The 24658-nt window shown below is 35.4% G+C and overlaps 1 protein-coding gene across 2 annotated transcripts in view; it reads left to right on the top strand.

The window, feature by feature from the left end:
* The window catches only part of LOC110286832 (vomeronasal type-2 receptor 116-like), a 28922-nt gene extending 4786 nt beyond the window's left edge, over positions 1-24136 (top strand). The window contains exons 2-6 of one of the 2 annotated variants that reach the window (XM_021153449.2): positions 4257-4551; positions 4874-5665; positions 6315-6530; positions 9883-10006; positions 19945-24136. In XM_021153449.2, coding sequence (XP_021009108.1) covers positions 4257-4551; positions 4874-5665; positions 6315-6530; positions 9883-10006; positions 19945-20876 — 2359 coding nt within the window. In that variant the 3' untranslated portion in view covers positions 20877-24136. The remainder of the gene's footprint in view (positions 1-4256; positions 4552-4873; positions 5666-6314; positions 6531-9882; positions 10007-19944) is intronic. The other variant, XM_085832645.1, reaches the window with a different exon arrangement.
* Positions 24137-24658: the final 522 nt, after the last annotated feature.

Below are 24658 nucleotides of genomic sequence, written 5' to 3'. Positions count from 1 at the left end.
AGAGTTCTAAACTAGCTTTCATAAAAATGTCACTGCCTTATTTGGTACTATCATAATCCCTAATACTATAGGAATCTTATCAAACCAGGGAAACTGTGAGGAACCTACCTCAGGCCCCTCAATCAATATTGATATTTCAACAGCCTCAGGCAACCAATCCATTCGACAATGGAGACCTATCCAACAGCTGCATCAAGCAACCCCTGCAGTACAAGATTTAACCTCCACAGAGATATTTATAACTGACTCCTTCTCAAATAGGTTACCTCAATTATTAAGAACTTAAAACTATTTTATTTACACAAGAAATCTTTACTTAACCAGTGGAGCTTATGGCAGTAGTTCTTGGCTTTTAAATACTAAGGACAAGCCCTTTTTAAAAAGTTTTTGTCACTTTTTAATAGCTATTTTGCAATTTTAGCCAAAACTTTCAGAATTACAAACCTTGCTTCAATTTAGAAACTGCCTTTTCTCTATTGGATATGTTCTTGTTCCTACTATGCTTTCTGGTCCAAGGCATGAAGCTAAGGATAAATTTAATTCATTAACAAAATACTTTTGATATTTTTTGGAAGGTAAATTAGAAAAATCTTACAACTTCATGAAATCACCTCTGCACTCAGAAAAACTGCTCCTGACAAAGTTTAATACAATTCTTAATCAAGAACACTGTGTATTTCCTTTGAGGGTCAGCCATCCCAGAATAAGATTTGTTTAGAAGAAATCACATTATTGAAGAAACCTGACTCTGCTTCCAGAAGATATCAAATGGCAATACTTTTGTGCTGTTAGTAGAAATGGGCCCCAGAGATTCATGTATGTGACTACCTGGCCCATACTGAGTGGACTTTTAGTAGTAAGTGTGGCCTTTTTAGAGTTACTTTGTCCCTATCAAATGGTAATTTATAACTCCAAGAAGCCCAGTTTTGTCCACAGCCTTCACTTCTGCTTCTTGTGGATAAAAATGTATAACTTTCAGCTCCTTGTCCAAGACCATTTCTGACTGCACAATGCAATGTTTCCCACCAGGGTTAAATGGACATGATCTCTGACAGTGTAAGTTTTCCTTCATAAGATATATTATGGACGTTGTGGGTCTTCACATCCACCAAACACAAGGAAGACAAATGTTGATATTAGAGGAAGGGTTATTACTTTGAAGGGCTATGTTTTTCTGTGTTTTTTGTATTTTTTTATTTTTGGTTATTTATTTATTTATTTATTTACTTATTTATTTATTTTTGTGGAAGATTGACTTTGGGACTTTTTAAAGGGAAAGCAATGAAATACTTTATGTGCTGGTTAATGTGCCAACCATGGAAGTATGTGAAAAAAAAATGTTGCTGAGTGTAATTTGATATCTGTGTTGTTGACTCAAGTAGATAAGGAGGAGATGAGTATGAGTGTTTTTCTTTAGATATGTTGGAAAAGAATGATGCTTCATTTTAATTTTCAAGACATTACCTTGAATCTAAAGTGTAGCGTTATTGATTATTTTCATTGTCAAAGTAATTCTCAATGCAGCCTTTTATAGAATTGCATGTGGCCATTAATATTTAAGCATATGAAGAAAGGGATAAATCTGAGTAACAATAATTCACAATGTACAGATTGAGGAGAAATAGAACTAAAAACTGCCATTGACCTAATTCCTCTGTTCAAACACATACAGATATTTAAGGAAAGTCTAATGTAAAATGAAAAAAAAGGGGGGGTTGAAAATCTCTGGGCAAAATTCTTCCCATCTATGCTTCATATTTGTGAAATGGAGTTTAAGGCCAGCGTCTTGTATACAGAAGGAGTTTCAGGATATACAAATTTAGAAAATAAAAGAAAACAACAAGAATAGAAAACTGATAAATGGTTCCGGAATTAAGAGTCCAGGATTGAAAAAAATTGTTCTGGGAAGTTTCTCTGTAACTAAGGACATTAGTTAAGGTCAGTATTATAGCAGGGATGTATGTGTAAGGAGACATAGAGGATCCATTTTGGCAAATTCCAAAAGAGAAGCCTAAATGTTGAAGATGACAGAGCTGTGGTATAATTGCCCACAGGCACTGATAACAGGGAATGGAAAAAGCCCAAGAGAAAGAAGTGTTATGAAGTCAATAGAAATGAAAGGGTTTGGAGATGTAAAGATAAATTATAATCAGACATGGACTTGCAATGTTTGGAGTTTGCTCAGATTGTATTTGATCTTGCTTTGGTACATTATTTTCTGACTACATTCCTTTTTCTCAAATTTAAATGATTTTATGTTCCATTATATGTTGGAAGTATGTAATCTACATTTTTATTTTTATTTTTATCTTCATTGTTACACAAATTTCAGAAGAAACTTTGAACTTTGGACTTCAAACAAACTTGAGGCTGTTTTAGATTATGGGAAATTAAAATGGACTAAATCTATTTTGCACTATTTTATGGCTACAACACTATTATTGTCAAGGAATAGAATGTAGTGGCTTGTACAGGAATGGCTCCATACACTATTCTGCTTAGATGTTTGACCATGCTGTGTGGCACTATTAGCATATGTGTCCTTGTTGGAGTAGGCATGGACTTGTTAGAGGAAGTCTGTCACTTTGTTGGTGGAGGTACAGTTCTGAGAAGAACGAGTCCAGTCAGTGTGTTCCAGTTTCTACTTTAGGTGCCTGTGGATTTGGATATAAAACTATCACTTGAATTTTGACGACCATTTCTGCAGGAATACAGTCATGGTTCCCACCTTGACAATAATAGACTAAAACTATGAAATTGTAAGCTAGCCCCAGTAAAATGTTTTCCTTTATGAGAATAGCCATGCTCATTATGTCTCCTTACAGCAATAAATCCCTCACTAAGAATTCTCACTTAGATATGGTTTATACTTCATGCTGACCTCAATTTTCCTCTCTTGTTTTGATTCACTTGAACATTCACAGATCATTGAATGTTATTATATTTAGGCTGAGATCTTAAATATAACTTCCCACTTGTTTGGAGAATTCATTTTTTCCCCTAAGGTTATTGTTAACCTCTGGATCTTAGTTTCTTTCCACAGCTTTTGCCCTAAATTTTTAGCACTGGGGAAAAAGAAAAATTATATAATGAAAACTTAGTGACATTTTTTTTCTGTGATCCACTTTGACAGGTACATTAAGTAAGACTATTTTGTAAGTGTGGATTTTGAGCCTTTCAGAGTAAAGGGTATTTTTCAACAAAAGGTATAATTAAGCAGATAAAGAGATGTTTCAGAGAGTAGAAAACACCAATTGTGATGAACTGAGTTCATACCTCCCAAAATAATATGAGTACATGCCTGTAATCCAGTGATCATATGGAGGGTAAGAGAGTGAATCAGGAGAATCTCTACAGGTTTCCGATGAATAGTTCTAGGTATATGTGAGAAGAAAATAAAGAAATCCAGCAGGCAAATATGCTAGAACAAGACTTTATTCCTAGTAGTCTAGAAAAAGAGACTGGTGGATATTTCTGAATTCAAGATCAGTGTGATTTGCACAACAACTTACAGTCAAGTCATAGACACTGTGTTACTGAGTAAACCAAGGAAGCAACTAAATATTAAATGAATGAAATGCATAAATGCATAAGTGCATTGATATATATATATATATATATATAATTGTACATTCTAAGAGACATGCATGCATGCAATCACACATGAAGACATCATAAATAGAATGATAAAAATATATAGGGCATGGTACTGTACTATTTAATGTCATCTATTCACATTTAGAAGCAGTCTTTCCTTAGTTTCTCTAAGAAATTAGTAAATCCATGCTGCAATACTCAAAAACTTATATCAGAAAAATAGTTCCCATGGTCACATACCAAGAAATGAATTTCAAAAGATTTTTTAATTAAGATACTTTCTTTAAAATCTTGTTAGCTTGATAGTAAAATAGTGAGTTTTCATATGTTAAGATGACAGAAAGCCAAAGATCTACATTCCAACAGATGGTATATTTGGGGCAAAATGATTCCTGACTGGTAAACAAAATGTATAAAGAATAAATCTAAGAAATATAAATAATATATGCTTTGAGAATCAATAAATAATGAGTAGTAATGTTAAAGGAGCCTGCCTAAACCTAACATATTTACCTAATCCAGTTCTTCTGTTCATGGTAAAGAAATTAAATTACATATTTTATAGATTCAAAATTAAAGTATATAATTTACTGTACTAAATATGTAGATGTGTATGGTAAAGTTGACATTTATCTTATTGTTTTTTGCCACTTAAACAGGTATAACTTTAAGAACTACCAGTATATTCTTGCTCTGCAATTTGCCATTGAGGAGATCAATGGGAACCCCAATCTTTTACCCAACATATCTCTTGGATTTGATTTTTACAATGTCAGATTCACTGGGAAGTACAATCTTGATATTACTTTTAGTTGGCTCACAGCTCTTGGTCAGAGAAATTATTTACCTAATTACAATTGTAAAAGGAGAAATTTCTCTGCTGCACTCACAGGAACATCATGGATAACATCTGCCCAAATTGGGACATTGCTTCAACTCTTTAAATTTCCACAGGTGAGAAAATTTGGATTTTGGGAACTGAGAGTCAGTTCTCTTTCTTCATGTTATTGCTGTTTTTAACCTGAAAGAATAGTTGATCAATTATCCAAACATAAAAGCAATATTCAGAATATTGAGTGCAATCCAGGTTTATCTTGCTTGTAAGAGAAATAGTTATGAATAAATGAAGACAAGTAAGTCTTTGAATCTTACAGGCCTAACAAAAATGTAGCTTTTGTAATTTCCCTTTAAAATATTCTCCTGTCTTCTTCTATTCCTTAAGGAATAAAATTTATTTAGATGTTAATAATTTCCCTTCTTTCCAAATTGCTTCAAGATTACTTTTGGACCTTATGATCTTCTCCTGAGTGACCATGGTCACTATCCGTCACTCTATCAGATGGCCCCTAAGGACACATCTCTTTCACTTGCCATTGTTTCATTGATGGTTCACTTTAGGTGGTCATGGATTGGTCTCATCCTCCCCGATGACCACAAAGGAAATAAAATTCTATCAGATTTTAGGGAGGAGATGGAGAGAAAGGACATCTGCCTAGCTTTTGTAAAAATGATCTCAGACACATGGAATACATATGTTGCCAAATTCTGGGAAAATATGGATGAGACAAATGTAACAATTATTTTTGGTGACATTGATTCGCTAGAAGGTGTAATGAGGAATATTGAGCAAAGGTTATTGACATGGAATGTCTGGATCATGAATGTTGAACATCATGTAATTGACACAACTGATTATTTCATGTTAGACTCATTTCATGGAAGCATCATTTTTAAGCACAATTATAGAGAGAATTTTGAATTTACCAAATTTATTAAAACAGTTAATCCCAGTAAATACCCAGAAGATGTTTATCTTCCTAAGCTGTGGTATTTGTTCTTCAAGTGCTCATTTTCTGACATTAACTGTGATGTTTTGGACAACTGTCAAACCAATGCTTCATTGGATATATTACCTAGTCACATATTTGATACAGCCATGAATGAAGAGAGCATAAATATTTATACTGGTGTGTATGCTGTGGCTCACAGCCTCCATGAGATAAGCCTTCAGCAACTTCAAATGCAACCATATGAAAATCGCAAAGGGATTGTGTTCTTTCCATGGCAGGTAATAACCCTTCTACTGTATTTTATTGTCAGCACTCTGATATAAGAGATTTGCAATAACACTAGCTTAGGTATTGTAAAATTCAGTTATGCTGTCCACAATAAAGAATTGTGTTTCTAATCTTACCTACAAGTCAAGATAGTTTCAAAGATATGATGTTTTGAAATCATGTGCAAGATACCAGGAACAAATATGCTTTGTGAAAATTAAGTGTAAAATAACTAGCTATGCAGCCTTCTTACAGTAATAGAGACAATTAACATACTCATTACTTTCTATATTTGTTATAAGAGAAATTAAAACGTGGACACTTATGTGAAACATTGATGGTTGGTTTATATAGAAATGATGCCTTTTATTTAATTTCTTGACATAAGTATCTTCATTTTGGACTCTGTAGCTCTGAACATATTCTAAATTAAAGGACTCTTGCTATGTTTCAAAAACGTTTATCTCTTCACAGATCAGTTTTCATTGATGGCTTACTTTAGCTGTGTTCTAAGTTTTTACTTGAAGATCAATAATAATGGTACTCTGCACATCCTTTTCACTATCATCATTAATTGAATCTTCATTAATGTTGATATTCACAGCAGAATTTATTCTACCCTTATACACAATGAAATATAAAATTATGTTTCTCTTTAAGCTTAACATTTTTTTGAAGGATATTGAAATGAAAGACAAAAGGAGTTTAGATTGGAGACAGACAATAGATACAGAGTATGACATTCTTAACATTTGGAATTTACCAAAGGGTCTTGGATTAAAAGTGAAAATAGGATCCTTTTCTGCAAATGGTCCCCAGAGTCAACAGTTGTCTATATCTGAACAGATGATACAATGGCCAGAAATATTTTCAGAGGTGGGATATGTATTATCTAAATGGTTTGTGCTTATATTATTAAAACTGTTCTGTTCTGTGATATAATGATGATTGACTCAAGTTCCATTACACTGGAGTGTAAGTATAAAATAGTTTAAAGTAATTCTAGTATACTGGCTTTAAATTTTCCTTATGATCAATGGAAGTATACAGTGTTCAATAAGTCCCCCATTGATCACTCATATGAGGATTAGGTTTCCTCCATTTGTCATAAATGAGGGATGCGACAAATGGCATGAGGAAATATTTATCTCCAAATGGCTCATATGTTAATGTACTGGAGGAAAATCTCTTTTGGGGATTAAAATCATAAAACAATATTAAATTTATTTTGATTGTTCATTCAAATACTTTGACCAAAAATGACTTTTATAAGACAGACTATATTTTGCTTATGGTTCTAGAAGTATCAGAGTCTACAAAGGATAGAAGAATGACAACAAGTGGTCATACAGGAGAGAGGCTTAAAAAATAAAAAAAAATGTTTCTATCCAGAAGTATTAACAGTAAATTAGTATCCTAGAATGAAGGAAACATTTTCATTTTTCTATTTCCAACTAGTGTCCTAATTTCATAACAAGAGTGAATCCCCTAAATATTCAATAACTTTCCATATAATGTCACCAAATAGAAAATAAACATTAAAAGGACTTGTGTTATGTGGAATATTTTTCTTTAAAAATATCATATATCTCCATTAGCAATTCTTAATTGTCCATGGATTGTCAATATGTGATATCTCATTGAATGTTTAGTAATAATTTGAAGACCTTACAGACCAATGTGAGAACTCAAGGCATTATATTTGAATATGCATGGTTTTCATAAGAAAGAATGTACAAATGATATATCATTCTCTGAATACAGGAAGCAATTAATACTGCAGCTCTCTTCTATCTTCTCTGCAATTGTGATAGTCTTACAATAAGTAGTGACAATTAAATTTTAACTGAGCATTTTCTTTTATTTTTATTAATTAGGTATTTTCTTCATTTACATTTCCAATGCTATCGCAAAAGTCCCCCCATACCTTCCCCCCCACTCCCTTCTCCCCCCAATCTCCACCCCCCCACTCCCTCTCCTTGGCCCTGGTGTTCCCCTGTACTGAGGCATATAAAGTTTGTAAGACCGATGGGGCTCTTTCCAATGATAGCCAACTAGATCATCTTCTGATACATATGCAGGTAGAAACATGAGCACTGGGGGGGTTGGGGGGTACTGGTTAGTTCATATTGTTGTTCCACCTATAGGGTTACAGACCCCTTTAGCTCCTTGGATACTTTCTCTAGCTCCTCCATTGGGGGCCCTGTGAGCCATCCAATAGCTGACTGTGAACATCCACTTATGTGTTTGCTAGGCCCTGGCATAGTCTCACAAGAGACAGCTGTATCTGGGTCCTTCCAGCAAAATCTTGCTAGTGTATGCAATGGTGTCAGCATTTGGAGGCTGATTATGGGATGGATCCCCAGGTATGGCAGTCTCTAGATGGTCCATCCTTTCTTTTCAACTTCGAACTTTGTCTCTGTAACTCCTTCCATGGGTGTTTTTTTCCCAATTCTAAGAAGGGGTAAAGTGTCCACATTTTGGTCTTTGTTCTTCTTCAGTTTCATCTTAGCTAAATTGATCTATATATTTCTTCCTAAAAATATGTTTATTTTCTTCCATAATAATTTTAAGTACTCTTTTTTATTACATATTTTCCTCAATTACATTTCCAATGCTATCCCAAAAATCCCCCATACCCTCCCCCCCCCACTCCCCTACCCACCCACTCCCACTTTTTGGCCCTGGCGTTCCGCTGTACTGGGGCATATAAAGTTTGCAAGTCCAATGGGCCTCTCTTTCCAGTGATGGCCGACTAGGCCATCTTTTGATACATATGCAGCTAGAGTCAAGAGTTCCGGGGTACTGGTTAGTTCATAATGTTGTTCTACCTATAGGGTTGCAGATCCCTTTAGCTCCTTGGGTATTTTCTCTAGCTCCTCCATTGGGAGACCTGTGATCCATCCAATAGCTGACTGTGAGCTTCCACTTATGTGTTTGCAGGCCCCGGCGTAGTTGAAAATCAACATTCACAATACTGGAGGAAGTTGAGATGCTCAACACAGGTGTCAGAAAATACGAAGTTACTGATATTTCACAAAAATGTACTTAATTCATTAAGATCCTCCTTTTTTTTTTTTTTTTTTTTTTTTTAATTCACCTGCCTCTGCCTCCCAAGTTCTGGGATTAAAGGCTTGTGCTACCCCGCCCTGCTAGATCTCAAATTTTTTAATAATGTGATAATTGTCAAACCAAAATTTAAACACTATTGCCTTCTCAAGGGCATTGTCTTTTAATTTTTTTAATTCCTTTTAAAAATGTTTATTGATTATTTTATACATTTACATTTCAAATGTTATTCCCCTTCTCAGTTTCTCATCTGTATACCCCCTTTCACATCCCCAATCTGTAGCTTCCATGAAGGTGCTCCTCCTACCCCCATACTACTGCTTCATCACCCTAGCTGTCATTCCCCTATGCTGGGCATCAAGCCTTCAGAGGACCAAGGCCCTCTCCTCTCACTGATGCCAGATATGATCATATTCTCCTACATATACTGCTGGAGTCATGGATCCCTCCATGTGTATTCTTTGGTTGGTGGTTTAGTCCCTGAGAGCTCTGGGGATTCTATTTCATTGATATTGTTGTTTTACCTATGGGGTTGCAAACCCTTTCAACTCCTTCAGTCCTTAACTACCCCATTGGGCTCCCTATATGCAATCAGACAATTGACTGCAAGCATCCTCATCTGTATTGGTAAGTCAGTGACAGAGCCTCTCAGGAGACAGCTATATCTGACACCTGTCTGCAAGCATTTCTTGGCATAAGCAATAGTGTCTTTTTTGGTGATTATATTAAGGAGGTATCACCAGGTGGGATAATCTCTGTATGACATCTGTCAGTCTCTGCTCAACTCTTTGACCTAGTATTTTATTTAGATGTGAGCAAACTTTGGTTAATGTTTTTAAGATGTCTTGGTTCCCCTATCCTTCAACAAGGGGCCTTGTCTAACCTATGAATATGGCCTCTAAAGGTTCTCTCTCTGCTTTGTGGGGTATATCAACTAAAGTCATCCCCAATGGATCCTAAGCTTCTCTTGCATTCCAGGCAAGTAGGAATTTCTGTTAGCTACCCCAGTTCCCTGCCTCTTATTACTATAAATACTCTTTTATATAAGTCTAATTATTAATAAAATGTTTGCTTTTCAGTGTATGACTTTCAAAAAATTATTTTTTTCATTTTCCATAAAAAACTCTAAGCATTAAATAACAATATTCATTCTTCTCAGATCCCTCATTCTGTGTGCAGTGAGAGTTGTGGGCCTGGATCCAGGAAATTAAGTCTGGAGGGCAAGGCCATTTGCTGCTACAAGTGCACTCCTTGTGCAGACAATGAGATTTCTAATGAGACAGGTAAATGCAGATTTTATGGAAAACTTCCTATTTCTCCACTGTTTTCTACAATGTGCTAGCAATTTAAAAATATCCAAATAAATGTCAAATATGTGTTATTTTTATTTCTTTCTTATAGGAAATTAAATATCATATTCATCACCATCCCCTTGAAATAGGTCAAAACAGCCATTTCAAATTATTCTTGAATTATATCTTTAATCCAGTACCTATATTGATGCTGGAAGATACAGTACATTCCCCTGTACTTTTCAATGTTTTTCAATTTACTCTTCCATTTAACACATTTTAATTAAGTATCACAGATTTTTTAAAAATGTATTTCAATGATTTTCAAGAATCATATAAGGTTCAGATCTGTTGCACCTTCTTAGAGATAATTAACAGCTCATTTTTTATTTTTATTTGTTTGATAATTTCATACAATGTATTTTCATCACATTCATCATTCATACTCTTTCCTCATTCCCAAAATTTGTCATTACACTATCTAATACAGTTCATGATACTAAAGGATACTTACATGTGTGCATGTCACCTAATGGTTGTTAACCAACCATGTCCTGCAAACTGAAGTATAAAGCTTAATATCTGCCCTGTAGCTATCAAATGTTAATACCTCATTTTCTGGAGATGGGGAATTCTCAATGACTACCTCCAATATCTATACTGAAATTTGCCTGGGTTAAAGTATCTAAAACGTTTTTATGTGTGTTATGAGTTTATGGGAGCAATTTTTCTGTGATCAAAGAAACAGAATTATTTTTGTGGTATTCTCTACACTGAAGGTTTTTGATAATTTTCTGGCTTCTCTTGGCTTAGAATTTTATAGAACTTTTTATGTTGTTACGGCCCTATTAGAAAAGACTTGGGGTTATGGTCTTTTAGGGGAAGGTGCACATCTAAGGACTGGCTTTAGGTTTTAAAAGTCCTTGTAACATCTGGACTCTTTTTATTTATTTATTTATTTTTTTGTGCTGCTGCCTTCAAATCAAGATTTATTCCTAGCTGCTTTTATACTTCCTTCAATTATGTAAATGAACAAATATTCTAAATCTATAGCACACAGCACATTTAATGAATTAATTTATTTAGTTGCAATCTAATCCTAGTTAACACTCTGTGGCAACCCTCGCAGAGTTCATTAACACATTCCTTCACCCCTATCTTGGCCTTACCCCCTTCTAAACTTCTGAAACTCTGTGGGATGTATCCTAGGTTTTCTGTCCTTTTTGCCTAATATCAACTTACTAGTGAGAACATGTGATGTATGTCCTTTTGCATCTAGGTTACCACAGTCAGGATGATATGCAGTTTCATACATTATCTTTCAAATCTCATTAAAGCCTTGATCTTAATAACTGCGTAATAATCCATTGTGTAAATGTGCCACATATTCTGCACATCCATTCTTCTTTGATAGGACTTGTGTTACTTCCAGCTTTTGGGCTCTTACAAGTAAGGCCACTATTAACATAGATGAGCATGCATCCCTTGATATATTGGGCCATTTTTTTTTGTGTATATATCCAAAAGTTGTATAGCTGGGTATATTGGTATGAATGGGTCTATTTCCAATTTTCTGAGGAACTGCCAGATTTATTTCAAGAGTGGTTGTACCAGTTTGAAATTTCAAAATTGTGTGATGGAGCCCAGGTGGGACAGTCTCTGGATAGTCATTCCTTCAGTGTCTATTCCGAACTTTATTCCTGTAACTCCTTCAATGGATATTTTGTTCCCCCATCTAAGAAGGATTGAAGTATCCACCCATTGGTCTTCGTTCTTGAGTTTCATGTGTTTTGCAAATTGTATTTTGGGTATTCTGAGTTTCTGGGCTAATATCCATTTATCAGTGAGTGAATATCATGTGTATTCTTTTGTGATTTGGTTACCTCACCTGGATTATATCCTCCAGATCCATCCATTTGTCTAAGAATTTCATAAATTCAATTTTTAATACCTGCCTAGTATTCCATTGTGTAAATGTACCACAATTTCTATATCCATTTCTCTGTTGAGGGATATCTGTGTTCTTTCCAGCTTCTGGCTACTATAAATAAGGAACATATTGGAGCATATATCCTTATTATAATTTGGAGCATCTTCTTGGTATATGCCCAGGAGTGGTATTGCTGGATCTTCTGGTACTACAATGTTCAGTTTTCTGAGGAAGAACCAAACTGATTTTCAGAGTGATTAAACAAGCTTAGAATCCCACCATCAATGATGGTGTCTTCCTCTTTCTCCTCATCCTCACCACCCTCTGCTATCACCTGAGGTTTTGATCTTAGTCATTCTGACTGGTGTGAGGTGGAATCTTAGGGTCCTTTGATTTGCATTTCCCTGATGATTAAGTATGCTGAACATTTTTTTAGGTGCTTCTCAGGCATTCAGTACTCCTCAGTTGAGAATTCTTTGTTTAGCTCTGTTAAATTGGGTTATTTGTTTTTCTGTAGTCCAAATTCTTGAGTTCTTTATATATATTGGATATTAGTCAGCTATCAGATTTAGGACTGGTAAAGAGATTTTACCAATCTGTTGTTTGCCATTTTTTCTTTTTGACAGGGTCTTTTGCCTTACAGAATCTTTGCAATTTTATGAGGTCCCATTTGTCAATTCTCAATCTTATTTTTGTTCTATTCTGGAATTCTTTCCCTCTGCCCATATCTTTGAGGCTTTTCCCCACTTTGTCCTCTATATGTTTCAGTATCCATTGTTTTATGTGAACTACCTTGATCCACTTAGACTTGAGCTTTGTATAAGGAGATAGGAATGGATCAATTCACATTTTTCTATATGCTAATGACCAGTTGAGCCAGTACCATTTGTTGAAAATGCTTTCTTTTGTTCCACTGGATAGGTTAGCTCCCTTGTCAAAGGTCAAGTTACCATAGGTGTGCGGAATCATTTCTGTGTCTTCAATTATATTCCATTGATCTACAGACCTGTCATAGTACCAATACCATGCAATTAGTATTGAAATTGTTATGTAGTACATCTTGAGGTCAGACATGGTAAATCCACCAGAGACTCTTATTTTGTTGGGAATAGTTTTTGCTATCCTAGGTTCTTTGTTATTCCACATGAATTTGAAAATTATCTTTTTAACTCTGTGAAGAATTGATTTGGAATTTTGATGGGGATTACATTGAATCTCTAGATTGCTTTTTGCAAGATTGTCATTTTTACTATATCAATCCTGCCAATCCATGAGCATGGGAGATCTTTTCATCTTCTGAGATCTTCAATTTCTTTCTTCAAAGACTCAAAGTTCTTATACAGATCTTTCATTTCCTTAGTTTCAGTCACACCAAGGTATTTTATATTATTTTTTACTATTGTGAAGGGAGTTGTTTCCCTAATTACTTTCTCAGCCTGTTTATCCTTTGTATAGAGAAAGGCCACTGATTTATTTTCAGTTAATTTTCATCAAGCTACTTCACTGAAGTTGTTTATCAGGTTTAGGAGTTCACTGGTGGAATTTTCTGGGTCACTAAAATAAATAATATCATATCATCTGCAAAGAGTGATATTTTGATTTCTTCCTTTCCAATTTGTATCCCTTTGATCTCCTTTTGTTGTCTATTTGATCTGGCTGGGACTTCAATACTGTATTGACTAGGTAGGGAGAGAGTGAGCAGCCTTGTCTAGTCCCTGATTTTAGTGGGATTGCTTCAAGTTTCTCTCCATTTAGTATGATGTTGGCTACTGGTTTGCTCTATATTGCTTTTATTATGTTTATGTATGGGCCTTGAATTCCTGATCTTTCCAAGACTTGTATCATGAATGTGTGTTGGATTTTGTCAAATGCTTTCTGAGCATCTAACAAGATGATCATGTGTTTTTTGTCTTTGAGTTTGTTTATATAGTGTATTACATTGATGGATTTCTATATAATGAACGATTCCTACAATTCCAAAATTAATAGTGGAGAGTTTCATTTTGTCCACATCCTTGCCAGCATGTGGTCTTTCCTGAGTTATTGATCTCAGCCATTCTATCTGGTGTAAGGTGGAATCTCAGTGTCCTTTTGATTTGCATTTCACTTATCAATAAGGACTTTAGTTCTTAAGTGCCTTTTAGCCATTTAAGATTCGTCTGTTGTGAATTCTTTGGATTTTGCTCAATTCCTTTATCTACTTGGTGTTGAGTATTCTGAAAGATGATAATTATAGATCTATTTTCATATTCCTAAATACAGACTGTTAATGAGACCAGCATTATTTAAGCTTGCTTGATTTCTTCCTTCCTTCCTTCCTTCCTTCCTTCCTTCCTTCCTTCCTTCCTTCCTTCCTTCCTTCCTTCCTTCCTTCCTTCCTGTCTTTCTGTCTTTCTTTCCTTCTTTCTTTCTTCCTTCCTTTTTATTGCAAGTTTTTAGATTCTTTGCAAATAGAAAGCGTCCATATGTACGTATTCCATTGAATCACCTGTCTATAAATGTGCTAATACAATGGGTTTTTTGTTTGTTTGTTTATTTGTTTTGTTTTGTTTTCACTATTGCTCTGTAGTACAGCTTGAGTTCAGCGGTGGTAATTCCTCCAATAGTTCTTTTCATGTTAAGAATTGTTTTTTCTATGATGGGTTTTTGTTTTTTCTGTATGAAATTGAGAATTGCTCTTTCAATGTTTGTGAAGACGTGTGTTGGAATCTTGTTGGTGATTGCATTGAATCTATTGATTGCTTGTGGTAGGATGGTCATATTTACTATGGTAATATAACCAATCTATGAGTATTGGAGTTGTCTCCATTTTCTAGGATCTTCCTTAATGGCTTTCTTGAAGCACTTGAAGTTATTGTCATATAGATTTTCATTTGCTTGTTAAGTGTTACAAGATAATTTGTACCCCTTTTTCGTATTGTGAAGGGTGTTGTTTTTCTTTCTTTTTTTCTTTTTTTCTCATTCTTGTTATCCTTTAGTAGAGAAAGGCTAATTATTTGTTTGAGTGAAATTAATATCAAGCTACTTTCCTTAAGTTGTGTATTAGCTGTAGAAGAACTCTGATACATTTTTTTGAGGTTGCTAATGTGAACTAACCTATCACCCACAAATAGTGACACCTTGTCTATTTCTTTTCAAATGTGTGTCCTTTTGATCTGCTATTGTTGTCTCGTTATTCTCTCTAGAACTTCAAGTATTGAATAGGTATTGAGAGAGAGGGCATCCTTGTGTTGTTCCAAAATTTAGTAGGATTGTTTCAAGTATCTCTCCATTTAATTTGAGTTTCGCTGAGTGTTTGCTGTATATTGTTTTTATTATATTTATGTAAGGGCCTTGATAGCCTGATCTCTCCAATACTTTTAACATGATCGGGTGTTGTATATTGTCAAATGCTTTTTTCAGTTTCTAATGTGATAATTACCTTTTTTTCATTGAGTTGGTTTATATAGTCAATTACATTAAGGGCTTTTGTAAGTTGAACCATCTCTACATTCCTGAAATTCTATAAGAGAATTCCTACAGCTGAAAAAAACCCTCAAGAATGTAGCAGGATACAAAATTAACTCAAAGAAATCAGTACCCTCCTGTAAGTAAACAATAACATGTCTGAGAAGGAAGTTAGAGAAACAACACTGTTTATCATAAACAAAAATAATATATACTGCATGTGCCTCTAACCAAGTAAGCAAAAAATCTGTATGATACAAAGCTCAGGTCTCTGAAGAGAGAAATTAGGAAGATATGAAAAGATGAAAACATCTCCTGAGCTTGTAGATCAATATACTTAATATAGTGCAAATGGACTCCTAACCAAAAGAAATGTGCAATTTCAATGCAATTAACAACCAAAATTCCAACAAAATTCTTCACAAATTTTGAAACAATTATCAATTTCATATGGAGACTTCTGAGTCTTATGAAGTGTCCACACTCTCGTCTATCAATAATAATAAATTTTACTTTATATAAAATTTCACACAAGAGAAATTCTTACATATCACACACACACACACAAATATATAAGTGAATTCATGAATGTATCATGTGTATGCATAAAAAGAGTCATTCACACAGTAAGAACAAATCAGACCAGTGTCTGTTAATCAATTATATTGTTCAACTGTATGCAGCCAAAGAAAAGATAAACACTTTAAGTTTGAAAATACTTTTCATAGAAAATTGTACACTAAAATAATACTATATTTTAATTTTAAAATATCAATTCAATGTTATTAATGAAAGAAGACACTCTGATTATTAATTATATTTTTAAAAATATAGAAATATTGTGTCATAGGTTTTTAATGCTGTGAACAAACACCATGAAAAAGGCAATGCATAAAAGCACAACATTTAATTTGTGCTGGCATAGCAGTTCAAAGGTTCAGTCAATTATCATCAAGGTAGGAGCCTGGCTTCATCGAATTAGGCATGATGCAGTAGGGCTGAGAATTCTCTACCTTCTTCTGAAGGCTGCTAATAAAAGACTGGTTTCTTGGCACATAAGACAAGGGTTTTAAAGCCCCTGCCCACAATGACACACTTCCTTCAACAAGACACACTTACAAAGAGTGCCATTCCCCAGGACAAAAAATATTCAAACAAGGACATTGCTTTCCCTGGTTGCCATAGGTATGTTTAATCACTTGAATCAATAGGCAAAAGCTAGGAATAGCATTAAAAAAGTGTGTATTATCCAATTTATAACATCCATATATTTTATAAGTTTCAACAATGTTCAAAATCCAAGTTCAAATCTCTACAGAGATTAATTTACACTCTTCTGTGCAAGCCTCAAAGCAAGATAAGAGACAGTTAGGCAAACTCCAAACTCTGGATTTCCATGTCTGATGTCAATGAGGTCTTCAGATCTCCACTACATTTTCATCTTAGTTGACTGCAACGCTTTTTTTTTTTTTTTTCCACCTGGGCTGATTCCAATTCCTGCTAGTAGCAGGGATATATCCTCAGAATATATCCCATGGTTCTAGAATCTTGAACATTTTGGGATTTTTAAGGCTATTTCAACATTATGCTTCTTCTATCACAGTCTGGGGCCTACACATGATTTTCTAGGCTTCTCCAAAGGTCCTGCATTATTTCTCCAACACTGTTCTCTAGTACTCTAGGTTCTGGTTGACTACACTCAACTTTTGCTGTTTGTTTGGTGATAAAACCATGCTATTGGCATCTGCAGTACACTGGGTTTTTGCACTGCAGCTTGGCTTCACCAGTAGCCTTTCACAGGCTCTATTCATGGTGCTAAGTCTCAAGTTTTTTTTGAATGATCCCTTTATTCCTATGCCATCAACTTCAAATGAGGCTTTAAATTTGCCAATGCCATTTCCTGGCTTCTCACACTATCACACAGCATCAGCTACTCTTCATGACCCCTTCATACTTTCAAATCCAGTAACACCTGGGTGCCTCTAACACCAAGTTAAGGGGCAAATTGTGGTACAACATTGGGTATCTTTGGAACAGACCTTTTTTACTCTCAGAAAACACTTCCCAGACTATTTCACCTTATTGATGCTGATCTATTCTTAATTATTGCTAATTTATAGCTCCATCTAATCAGAATAAATTGTTCTGGGAGTCATTCTCTTTTTGACTCATCAGCCAGGGACACATGGCCAATGCTCCCAAGTTCAGCTGCTTACTGAGGCTAGAATATTGCTAACCCTAATTCTATTCCCAGCTTTTGTTTTACAACTCTATAACTACATAAGCTAGGCTCTCCTTGGACTTTCTCTGTAAATTGACCTTTAACTCAAGAGCTGTATGGCTCTGACTGCAGAATGCTGGGATGTAATGCATATACTAACATCCCTGGATTTAAGCTTATCTCTCCTTTGAACTTGGCCTGTCACAGGCTGGCCTCAAAACTCAGAGATCTGCTTGTCTTTGTTTCCTGGGATTAAAGTAGTGTACCATAATGTCTACGTCTAAATTTTTCATGGCTACTGTTTGCCATGATTCTGATCAAAATTCTGTGTCATCCAGCCTTAAGATCTTGTTCACATGAGTCCCCCCTATTTCTGGATTGTAGTTCATTCCATACTAAAACTCCAAAATATACCTTCTCAACTGCAAATACAAACAATCGTTTGGTTTGGTGAGATCTTGCTCAGAGATCACTACTCTATTTATTTATTTTTTCTTTTTGAAATTAGCATTCAGCTTAATTCCATTTCCTGGTGCTTCTTTATTTTACTTAAAACATATGTTTTCTATTTTTCCTTTCTGAGATTGCTATGCTTGTATGAAAATATTCTTCATATGACTTATCCAGAGATCAAAGTCTCTGTTCAGTTATTTGGGACTTCCTTTGTTAATTCAGCTAAGATAAACTTCTTTCTCTTAGCCTCAGGTAAGCTATTTAGACAAGGGCAAAAGGCATTCACACACTTCACCAAAATATTACAAGAGTAACCCCATATTAAAAATCTTCTCCTCTGAAACCTCTAGATCCAGGCTTCCACAGATAAAATTAACCTCATCAACAAAGGTTTCCATATTTCTACAAGGATGGCACATTAAGCCTAACTTAAATCATTCTACTTCTTTCCAAATCCAAAATCTCAAAATCCAAATTCTTCCAACCAAAATCATGGATAGGTCTTTCACAGAAATACCACTCTAGGTACTAACTTGTGTCTTAGTTAGGGTTTTGCTGCTGTAAATAATCACTTTGACACCATTAACTTTTATAAGTACAACATTTCACTGGGACTGACTTACAGATTCAGAGGTTCAGTAAACCATCCTCAAGTTCAGAGTATGACAGCATCTAGGCAGGCATGGCACAGGAAGAGCTAAGAATTCTATATATTTAGGGAAAAACCTTCTAGGCTATGACTAGAAGTATGACTAAAAGTATGACTTCCAGGTATCTAGGACAAGGTTCTTAAAGTTCACTTCCACACTTTCAACAAGGCCACATTTTAAAATAGTGCCACTCTATGGGCCAAGCATATTCAAACCACCATTTCAACATAATGTATTTTATAAATTTTTCTACATGTATTTTATGTTAATCATAGTATTTATGAAAATATTTAAAGTTCCATAACAGAGTATTTTTCCAAAATTCCCACTCATATTCTAGGAATATTTTATCTATGAAAGCATATGCTTGCTTTAAATATTATGAAAATATATTATTGGATGATTTTGATCACTATCAAATGTAATAGCATCTATTTCATAAACTCCAGCAGAGAATGAACAGAATTTAAAAATACAAGGTATTTTATGGAAAAAAGTACATTTAGGATTCATATAAGAGAAATCATTATGTGAAAAATTTAGCAAAAATATTTCCTCGAATCTAAATTTCCCATAATAAAATTAAAGCAGATATGTGCGATACGAGTACTATCAGGGTTGCAGAAGGTGTTTGCAATGTCATTTAGTATTGTAGTTAATTTCACAAGAGTTACATCATTGTTAGTAAAGGCAGAGAAATATTGTATTTACAGAGAACAAAAGCATTTAGGTAATAAAATTTAAATGACAATCGTGAATTTTTTAAGGAATTTATTGAAAGTTGAAGGGTACCTGAAAAGATACAACACTGTTCTTTACAAAGGTAGGTATTGAAAGTATAAATATTTCCCACTAAAGATATCTTCAGTTTTATAGACATCTAAATGGACTCAATGGTTATTAAAATTTAATAGGTAGATATAAGGAGCTCAAGGAGTTGTGAGTAATTCTGAGGGTAGGGAAAGGAAGGTGTGTGATGATAGTATTTAAATAAAGCTTGCATCAAATCCTATAGTATGTGAACATAATTATTGAAAGAAATATGTAAAGAACAAGAAGCTGTGTCTGAATCTAGATTTATTCATACCACTGTACTAATTACTTTGTCCATGAGAAAACAAAATACAGTGACTTCTGTGACTGTCCCTATAGTTAGAGATGTCTAACAATAAAAGAAATCTTCATAGACTGAACTCCTGATCTCAAGATAACCTATATTTTTGACCAGATATAGACCAGTGTGTGAAGTGTCCAGAGAGTCATTATGCAAATACAGTGAAGAGCAACTGCTTCCAAAAATCTGTAAGCTTTCTGGCCTATGAAGAACCCTTGGGGATGGCATTAGCATGCATAGCTTTGTGCTTATCTGCACTCACTGCCTTTGTTATTGGCATCTTTGTGAAGCACAGAGACACTCCTATTGTCAAGGCCAATAATCGAGCGCTCAGTTACATTTTGCTCATCAACCTCACATTCTGTTTCCTGTGTTCTTTGAACTTCATTGGTAAGCCAAACACAGCTGCCTGCATCCTTCAGCAGACCACATTTGCAGTTGCTTTTACTATGGCTCTTGCCACTGTGTTGGCCAAAGCTATTACTGTGGTCCTTGCCTTTAAGGTCAGTTTTCCAGGGAGAATGGTAAGGTGGCTAATGATATCAAGGGGTCCAAATTACATCATTCCTATCTGCACCCTGATCCAAATTCTTATTTGTGGAATATGGATGGCAACCTCTCCACCATTCATTGACCAAGATGCTCATACTGAACATGGACACATCATCATTTTGTGCAACAAGGGCTCAGTTGTTGCCTTCCACTCAGTCCTGGGATACCTTTGTTTCTTGGCCCTTGGGAGTTATGCCATGGCCTTCTTGTCGAGAAATTTGCCTGATACATTCAATGAATCCAAATTTCTGTCATTCAGTATGCTGGTGTTCTTCTGTGTCTGGGTTACTTTTCTTCCTGTTTACCACAGCACTAAAGGGAAGATTATGGTGGCTATGGAAGTCTTCTCTATTTTGGTTTCCAGCACAGCACTCCTTGCCTTCATATTTGGTCCCAAGTGTTATATTATCTTGTTGAGACCAGACAAGAATTCATTTAATCATATCAGGAAGAAAACACCCTCTAGAAGTAAGAATTTCCTAAAACATAGTTGAAAAAAAGCATTTAGCTTTTATTTCAACAATGTCATAAATGACATCTTTCATATATCATTCTAAAATAGGTTATACAGTTTCTCTGAGTCTAAGACCTGATGGCTTGATTCCTTGATCACATCAAATATTTGTGTCATTTCTCAATAGAAACTCTTCTTTTTTATTTATTGTTTTAATTTTATTAAACTTCATGAGAGCCGGGCAGTGGTGACACATGCCTTTAATTCCAGCACTTGGGATGCAGAGGCAGATGGATTTCTGAGTTCGAGGCTAGGCTGGTCTACAGAGGGAGTTCCAGAACAGCCAGGGCTACACAGAGTAACCCTGCCTCAAAAAACAAAAAACAACAAACAAACAAACAAATCCAAAAAAAAGCCAAACTTCATGAGAATTCTTAGCTCTTCCTGAAATAATAAAACATTATTTTAAAAAAATCCATTGGAATGTAATTTCTTAATTTCTATTATTTAATCATGTTATCAATTCAATTGTCATATAGTTTTCTTAAATTTATTACATACTTAATTTTCAATATGCCATATTTAAAATGAACAACACGGTATTTGTAAATCTTTCATGGATTTTAATTAATGTATAATGGTCTGTTTGAATGAAATTATTTATATTGAATGTAACCACCTGTAATAATTTAAATGAAAAAAATTATAATGCTATTGCATTCTAGTTCACAGATTATGTGTTACATACTAACTTAGTGGTGAAGTTCCATTTAGAAAAAATATTTTATTATACAATATAAAATATGAGTCAACCAGAACAATCTGTCTAGAGCCCACATTAATAATTTGACAAAATTTGTGACATGTCCAACTCTTTGTAAGTTTCCTGAATACCTTCACATACATTTACTTTTAGATTTTTACACATATATTATGTCGTATTTATGTTTCTGGTTCATCAACTCATCTGAGAATTCCTGGTAACAGAACTTTTTCATGTTAAATTTTTAATGTTTTAATATAAATTGGACAATTGATCATTTGATTTTTAGTAATTTAGTTTTCTATGACCTAATTTTCTGTAAATTGGTATAAATACTCAAACATAATCCAAAATCCCTTATAGCTTTCTATTTTACTATGACCCATTCCTCCATAATTCATTATTATTTTGTACAAATAATAGACATTTTACTTAAAACCATCAACTGGGGTAAAACTCAATGTTAACAACTGGGATCAAAAACAGCTCCACCTAAGGTCCCCTTAATCTTAGAAGCCAGGGACAAGGGCTATGCCCTTGACATAGTTCCTACTCTAGTCTATTGTATAGTCCACCTTCCCCCTAGGCCATAATAAATACTTGTTTGTGTATGGGTGTTACTCAGCTATCTATAGTTCTAAGTATCTACTCTGGTTCCTCTTTAGGTCACAAACTTCCTTCTTCCTAGATAATGTTAAATTTCTGTGTAGGGCAGTGACTTAGCTATCCGTGTCCAAGGATGGATCAAGGACTGCCTTATCTATATGTCAAAATATCAATCCTTAGGAGCACTTGAAATAAAGCAATATTAAGGCAAAGCACACAGATCTGTTTACCAACTAAAGCAAGGACATTGGAGCATTCTTTATACGGGATGCCACGGTTCTAGGAGACTACATTTCCATGAACTTTTCGCCTCCGGACAGCGCCCAGGTTTTCGGGGCCTGTCGCACTTGTCACTGCTGGAGTGGATGTAGCATGTGGATTCTTGGACCATGCAGTGTAGGCTCCTATCTTCCAACACCATTTTTTTTTTAATTTTTATTAGGTATTTTCCTCATTTACATTTCCAATGCTATCCCAAATGTCCCCCATACCCACCCACCCCCAATCCCCTACTCACCCACTCTCACTTTTGTGCCCTGGCATTTCCCTACACTGGGGCATATAAAGTTTGCAAGTCTAATGGGCCTCTTTTTCCAGTGATGGCTGACTAGGCCATCTTTTGATACATATGCAGCTAGAGTCAAGAGCTCTGGGGTATTGGTTAGCTCATAATGTTGTTTCACCTAGAGGGTTGCAGATCCCTTTAGCTCCTTGGGTACTTTCTCTAGCTCCTCCATTGGGGGCCCTGTGATCCATTCAATAGCTGACTGTGAGCATCCACTTCTGTGTTTGCTAGGCCCTGGCATAGTCTCACAAGAGACAGCTATATCTGGGTCTTTTCAGCAAAATCCTGCTAGTGTGTACAATGGTGTCAGCATTTGGAAGCTGATTATGGGATGGATCCCCGGATATGGCAGTCTCTAGATGGTCCATCCTTTCATCATAGCTCCAAATGTTGTCTCTGTAACTCCTTCCATGGGCAAACACCGATTTTTATCAGTAATAATGTCAGGGATTTGGTGCCTGCTCATGGAATAGATTTCAAGTTATGCCTCCCTTGTTCAACCATTCTTCACTCTGTACACAGATTTTGTCCTTGCCAAGGAATGGGATGTTATGCCTTGACAAAATATACCACAATATTCTTAAGTGTTAAGATATATTTGTTAAGGGGAAACAGTTGTAATAGATAATTCTGCTCTTTCATGACTTATCGATAACAAATAAACTTATAACTCCGGACATCACTATCAATAATAACTGTGTTCAATCAGGGTTTATAAATAATGACTAAAATTATATACTTTTGGTCAAGAAAATGTCAGAACACATGTGTTAGTGAAAAAATGATACACAATATGTTTTGCGAAAAAAAGTGAGTCAGTTTCTGGGTATAGCCTCTCAGAACACAATATGCTCATGTCTGCAAGTAAAAGATAGTATCATTGGTAGCTTTGTGGATTGGTATTTACCCATAGGACAGCTCTCAGTTTGGGCTACTTATATGATGGTCAATCCCTTAATCTCTGTTCCATCCACCATGTCTTCATTTCTTGTAGAAAATGTAGTTTGGGTTGAAATTATCTGGGTTCCTGCCTCAGAACAAGAGGTAGCCTCTTCATGTTCCACACCTTCAACAGAGTGAGCACATGTAAGGTAACCCCATTGACTCTTGAGTGCTTCTGTTATCCCAGGTCTCTGTTGCTTCGTGGCAATTGCCCCTTGCCAACTCCTCTATTCTAGTATTTGCAGATTTCACGTCATATTAATGGTAAATTAACCATTTCACCTAGGCTTTCACACTCCTGATTCTGTAACCTTCTTTCCCCTCCCTATACCCTCTCTGTTGTGTTCTAAAGGTTCACCCCGGGCAGATTACTCACCCAGATTCAGTCACCTACAGCCATGCAGTGGTGTAGATTGGGGACTCTTTTTTTTTTTTTTTTTTTTACACATTTTTTTTAATTAGGTATTTTCCTCATTTACATTTCCAATGCTATCCCAAAAGTCCCCCATAACCTCCCCCGCACTCCCCTACCCACCCCCTACCCACCCACTCCCACTGTATGGCCCTGGCGTTCCCCTGTACTGGGGCATATAAAGTTTGCAAGTCCAATGGGCCTCTCTTTCCAGTGATGGCCGACTAGGCCATCTTTTGATCCATATGCAACTAGAGTCAAAAGCTACGGGGTACTGGTTAGTTCATAATGTTGTTCTACCTATAGGGTTGCAGATCCCTTTAGCTCCTTGAGTATTTTCTCTAGCTCCTCCATTGGGGGCCCTGTGATCCGTCCAATAGCTGACTGTGAGCATCCACTTATGTGTTTGCTAGGCCCCGGCATAGTCTCACTAGAGACAGCTATATCAGGGTCCTATCATCACAATCTTGCTAGTGTATGCAATGGTATCAGTGTTTGGAGGCTGATTATGAAATGGATCACTGGATATGGCAG

This window comes from Mus caroli, unplaced genomic scaffold (assembly GCF_978045245.1).
Source record: "Mus caroli unplaced genomic scaffold, Mus_caroli_1 scaffold_18, whole genome shotgun sequence".
NCBI lineage: Eukaryota > Metazoa > Chordata > Mammalia > Rodentia > Muridae > Mus > Mus caroli.
The sequence above is the reverse complement of the archived record's forward strand: the minus strand, read 5'-3'. Positions and strand labels throughout refer to the sequence as shown.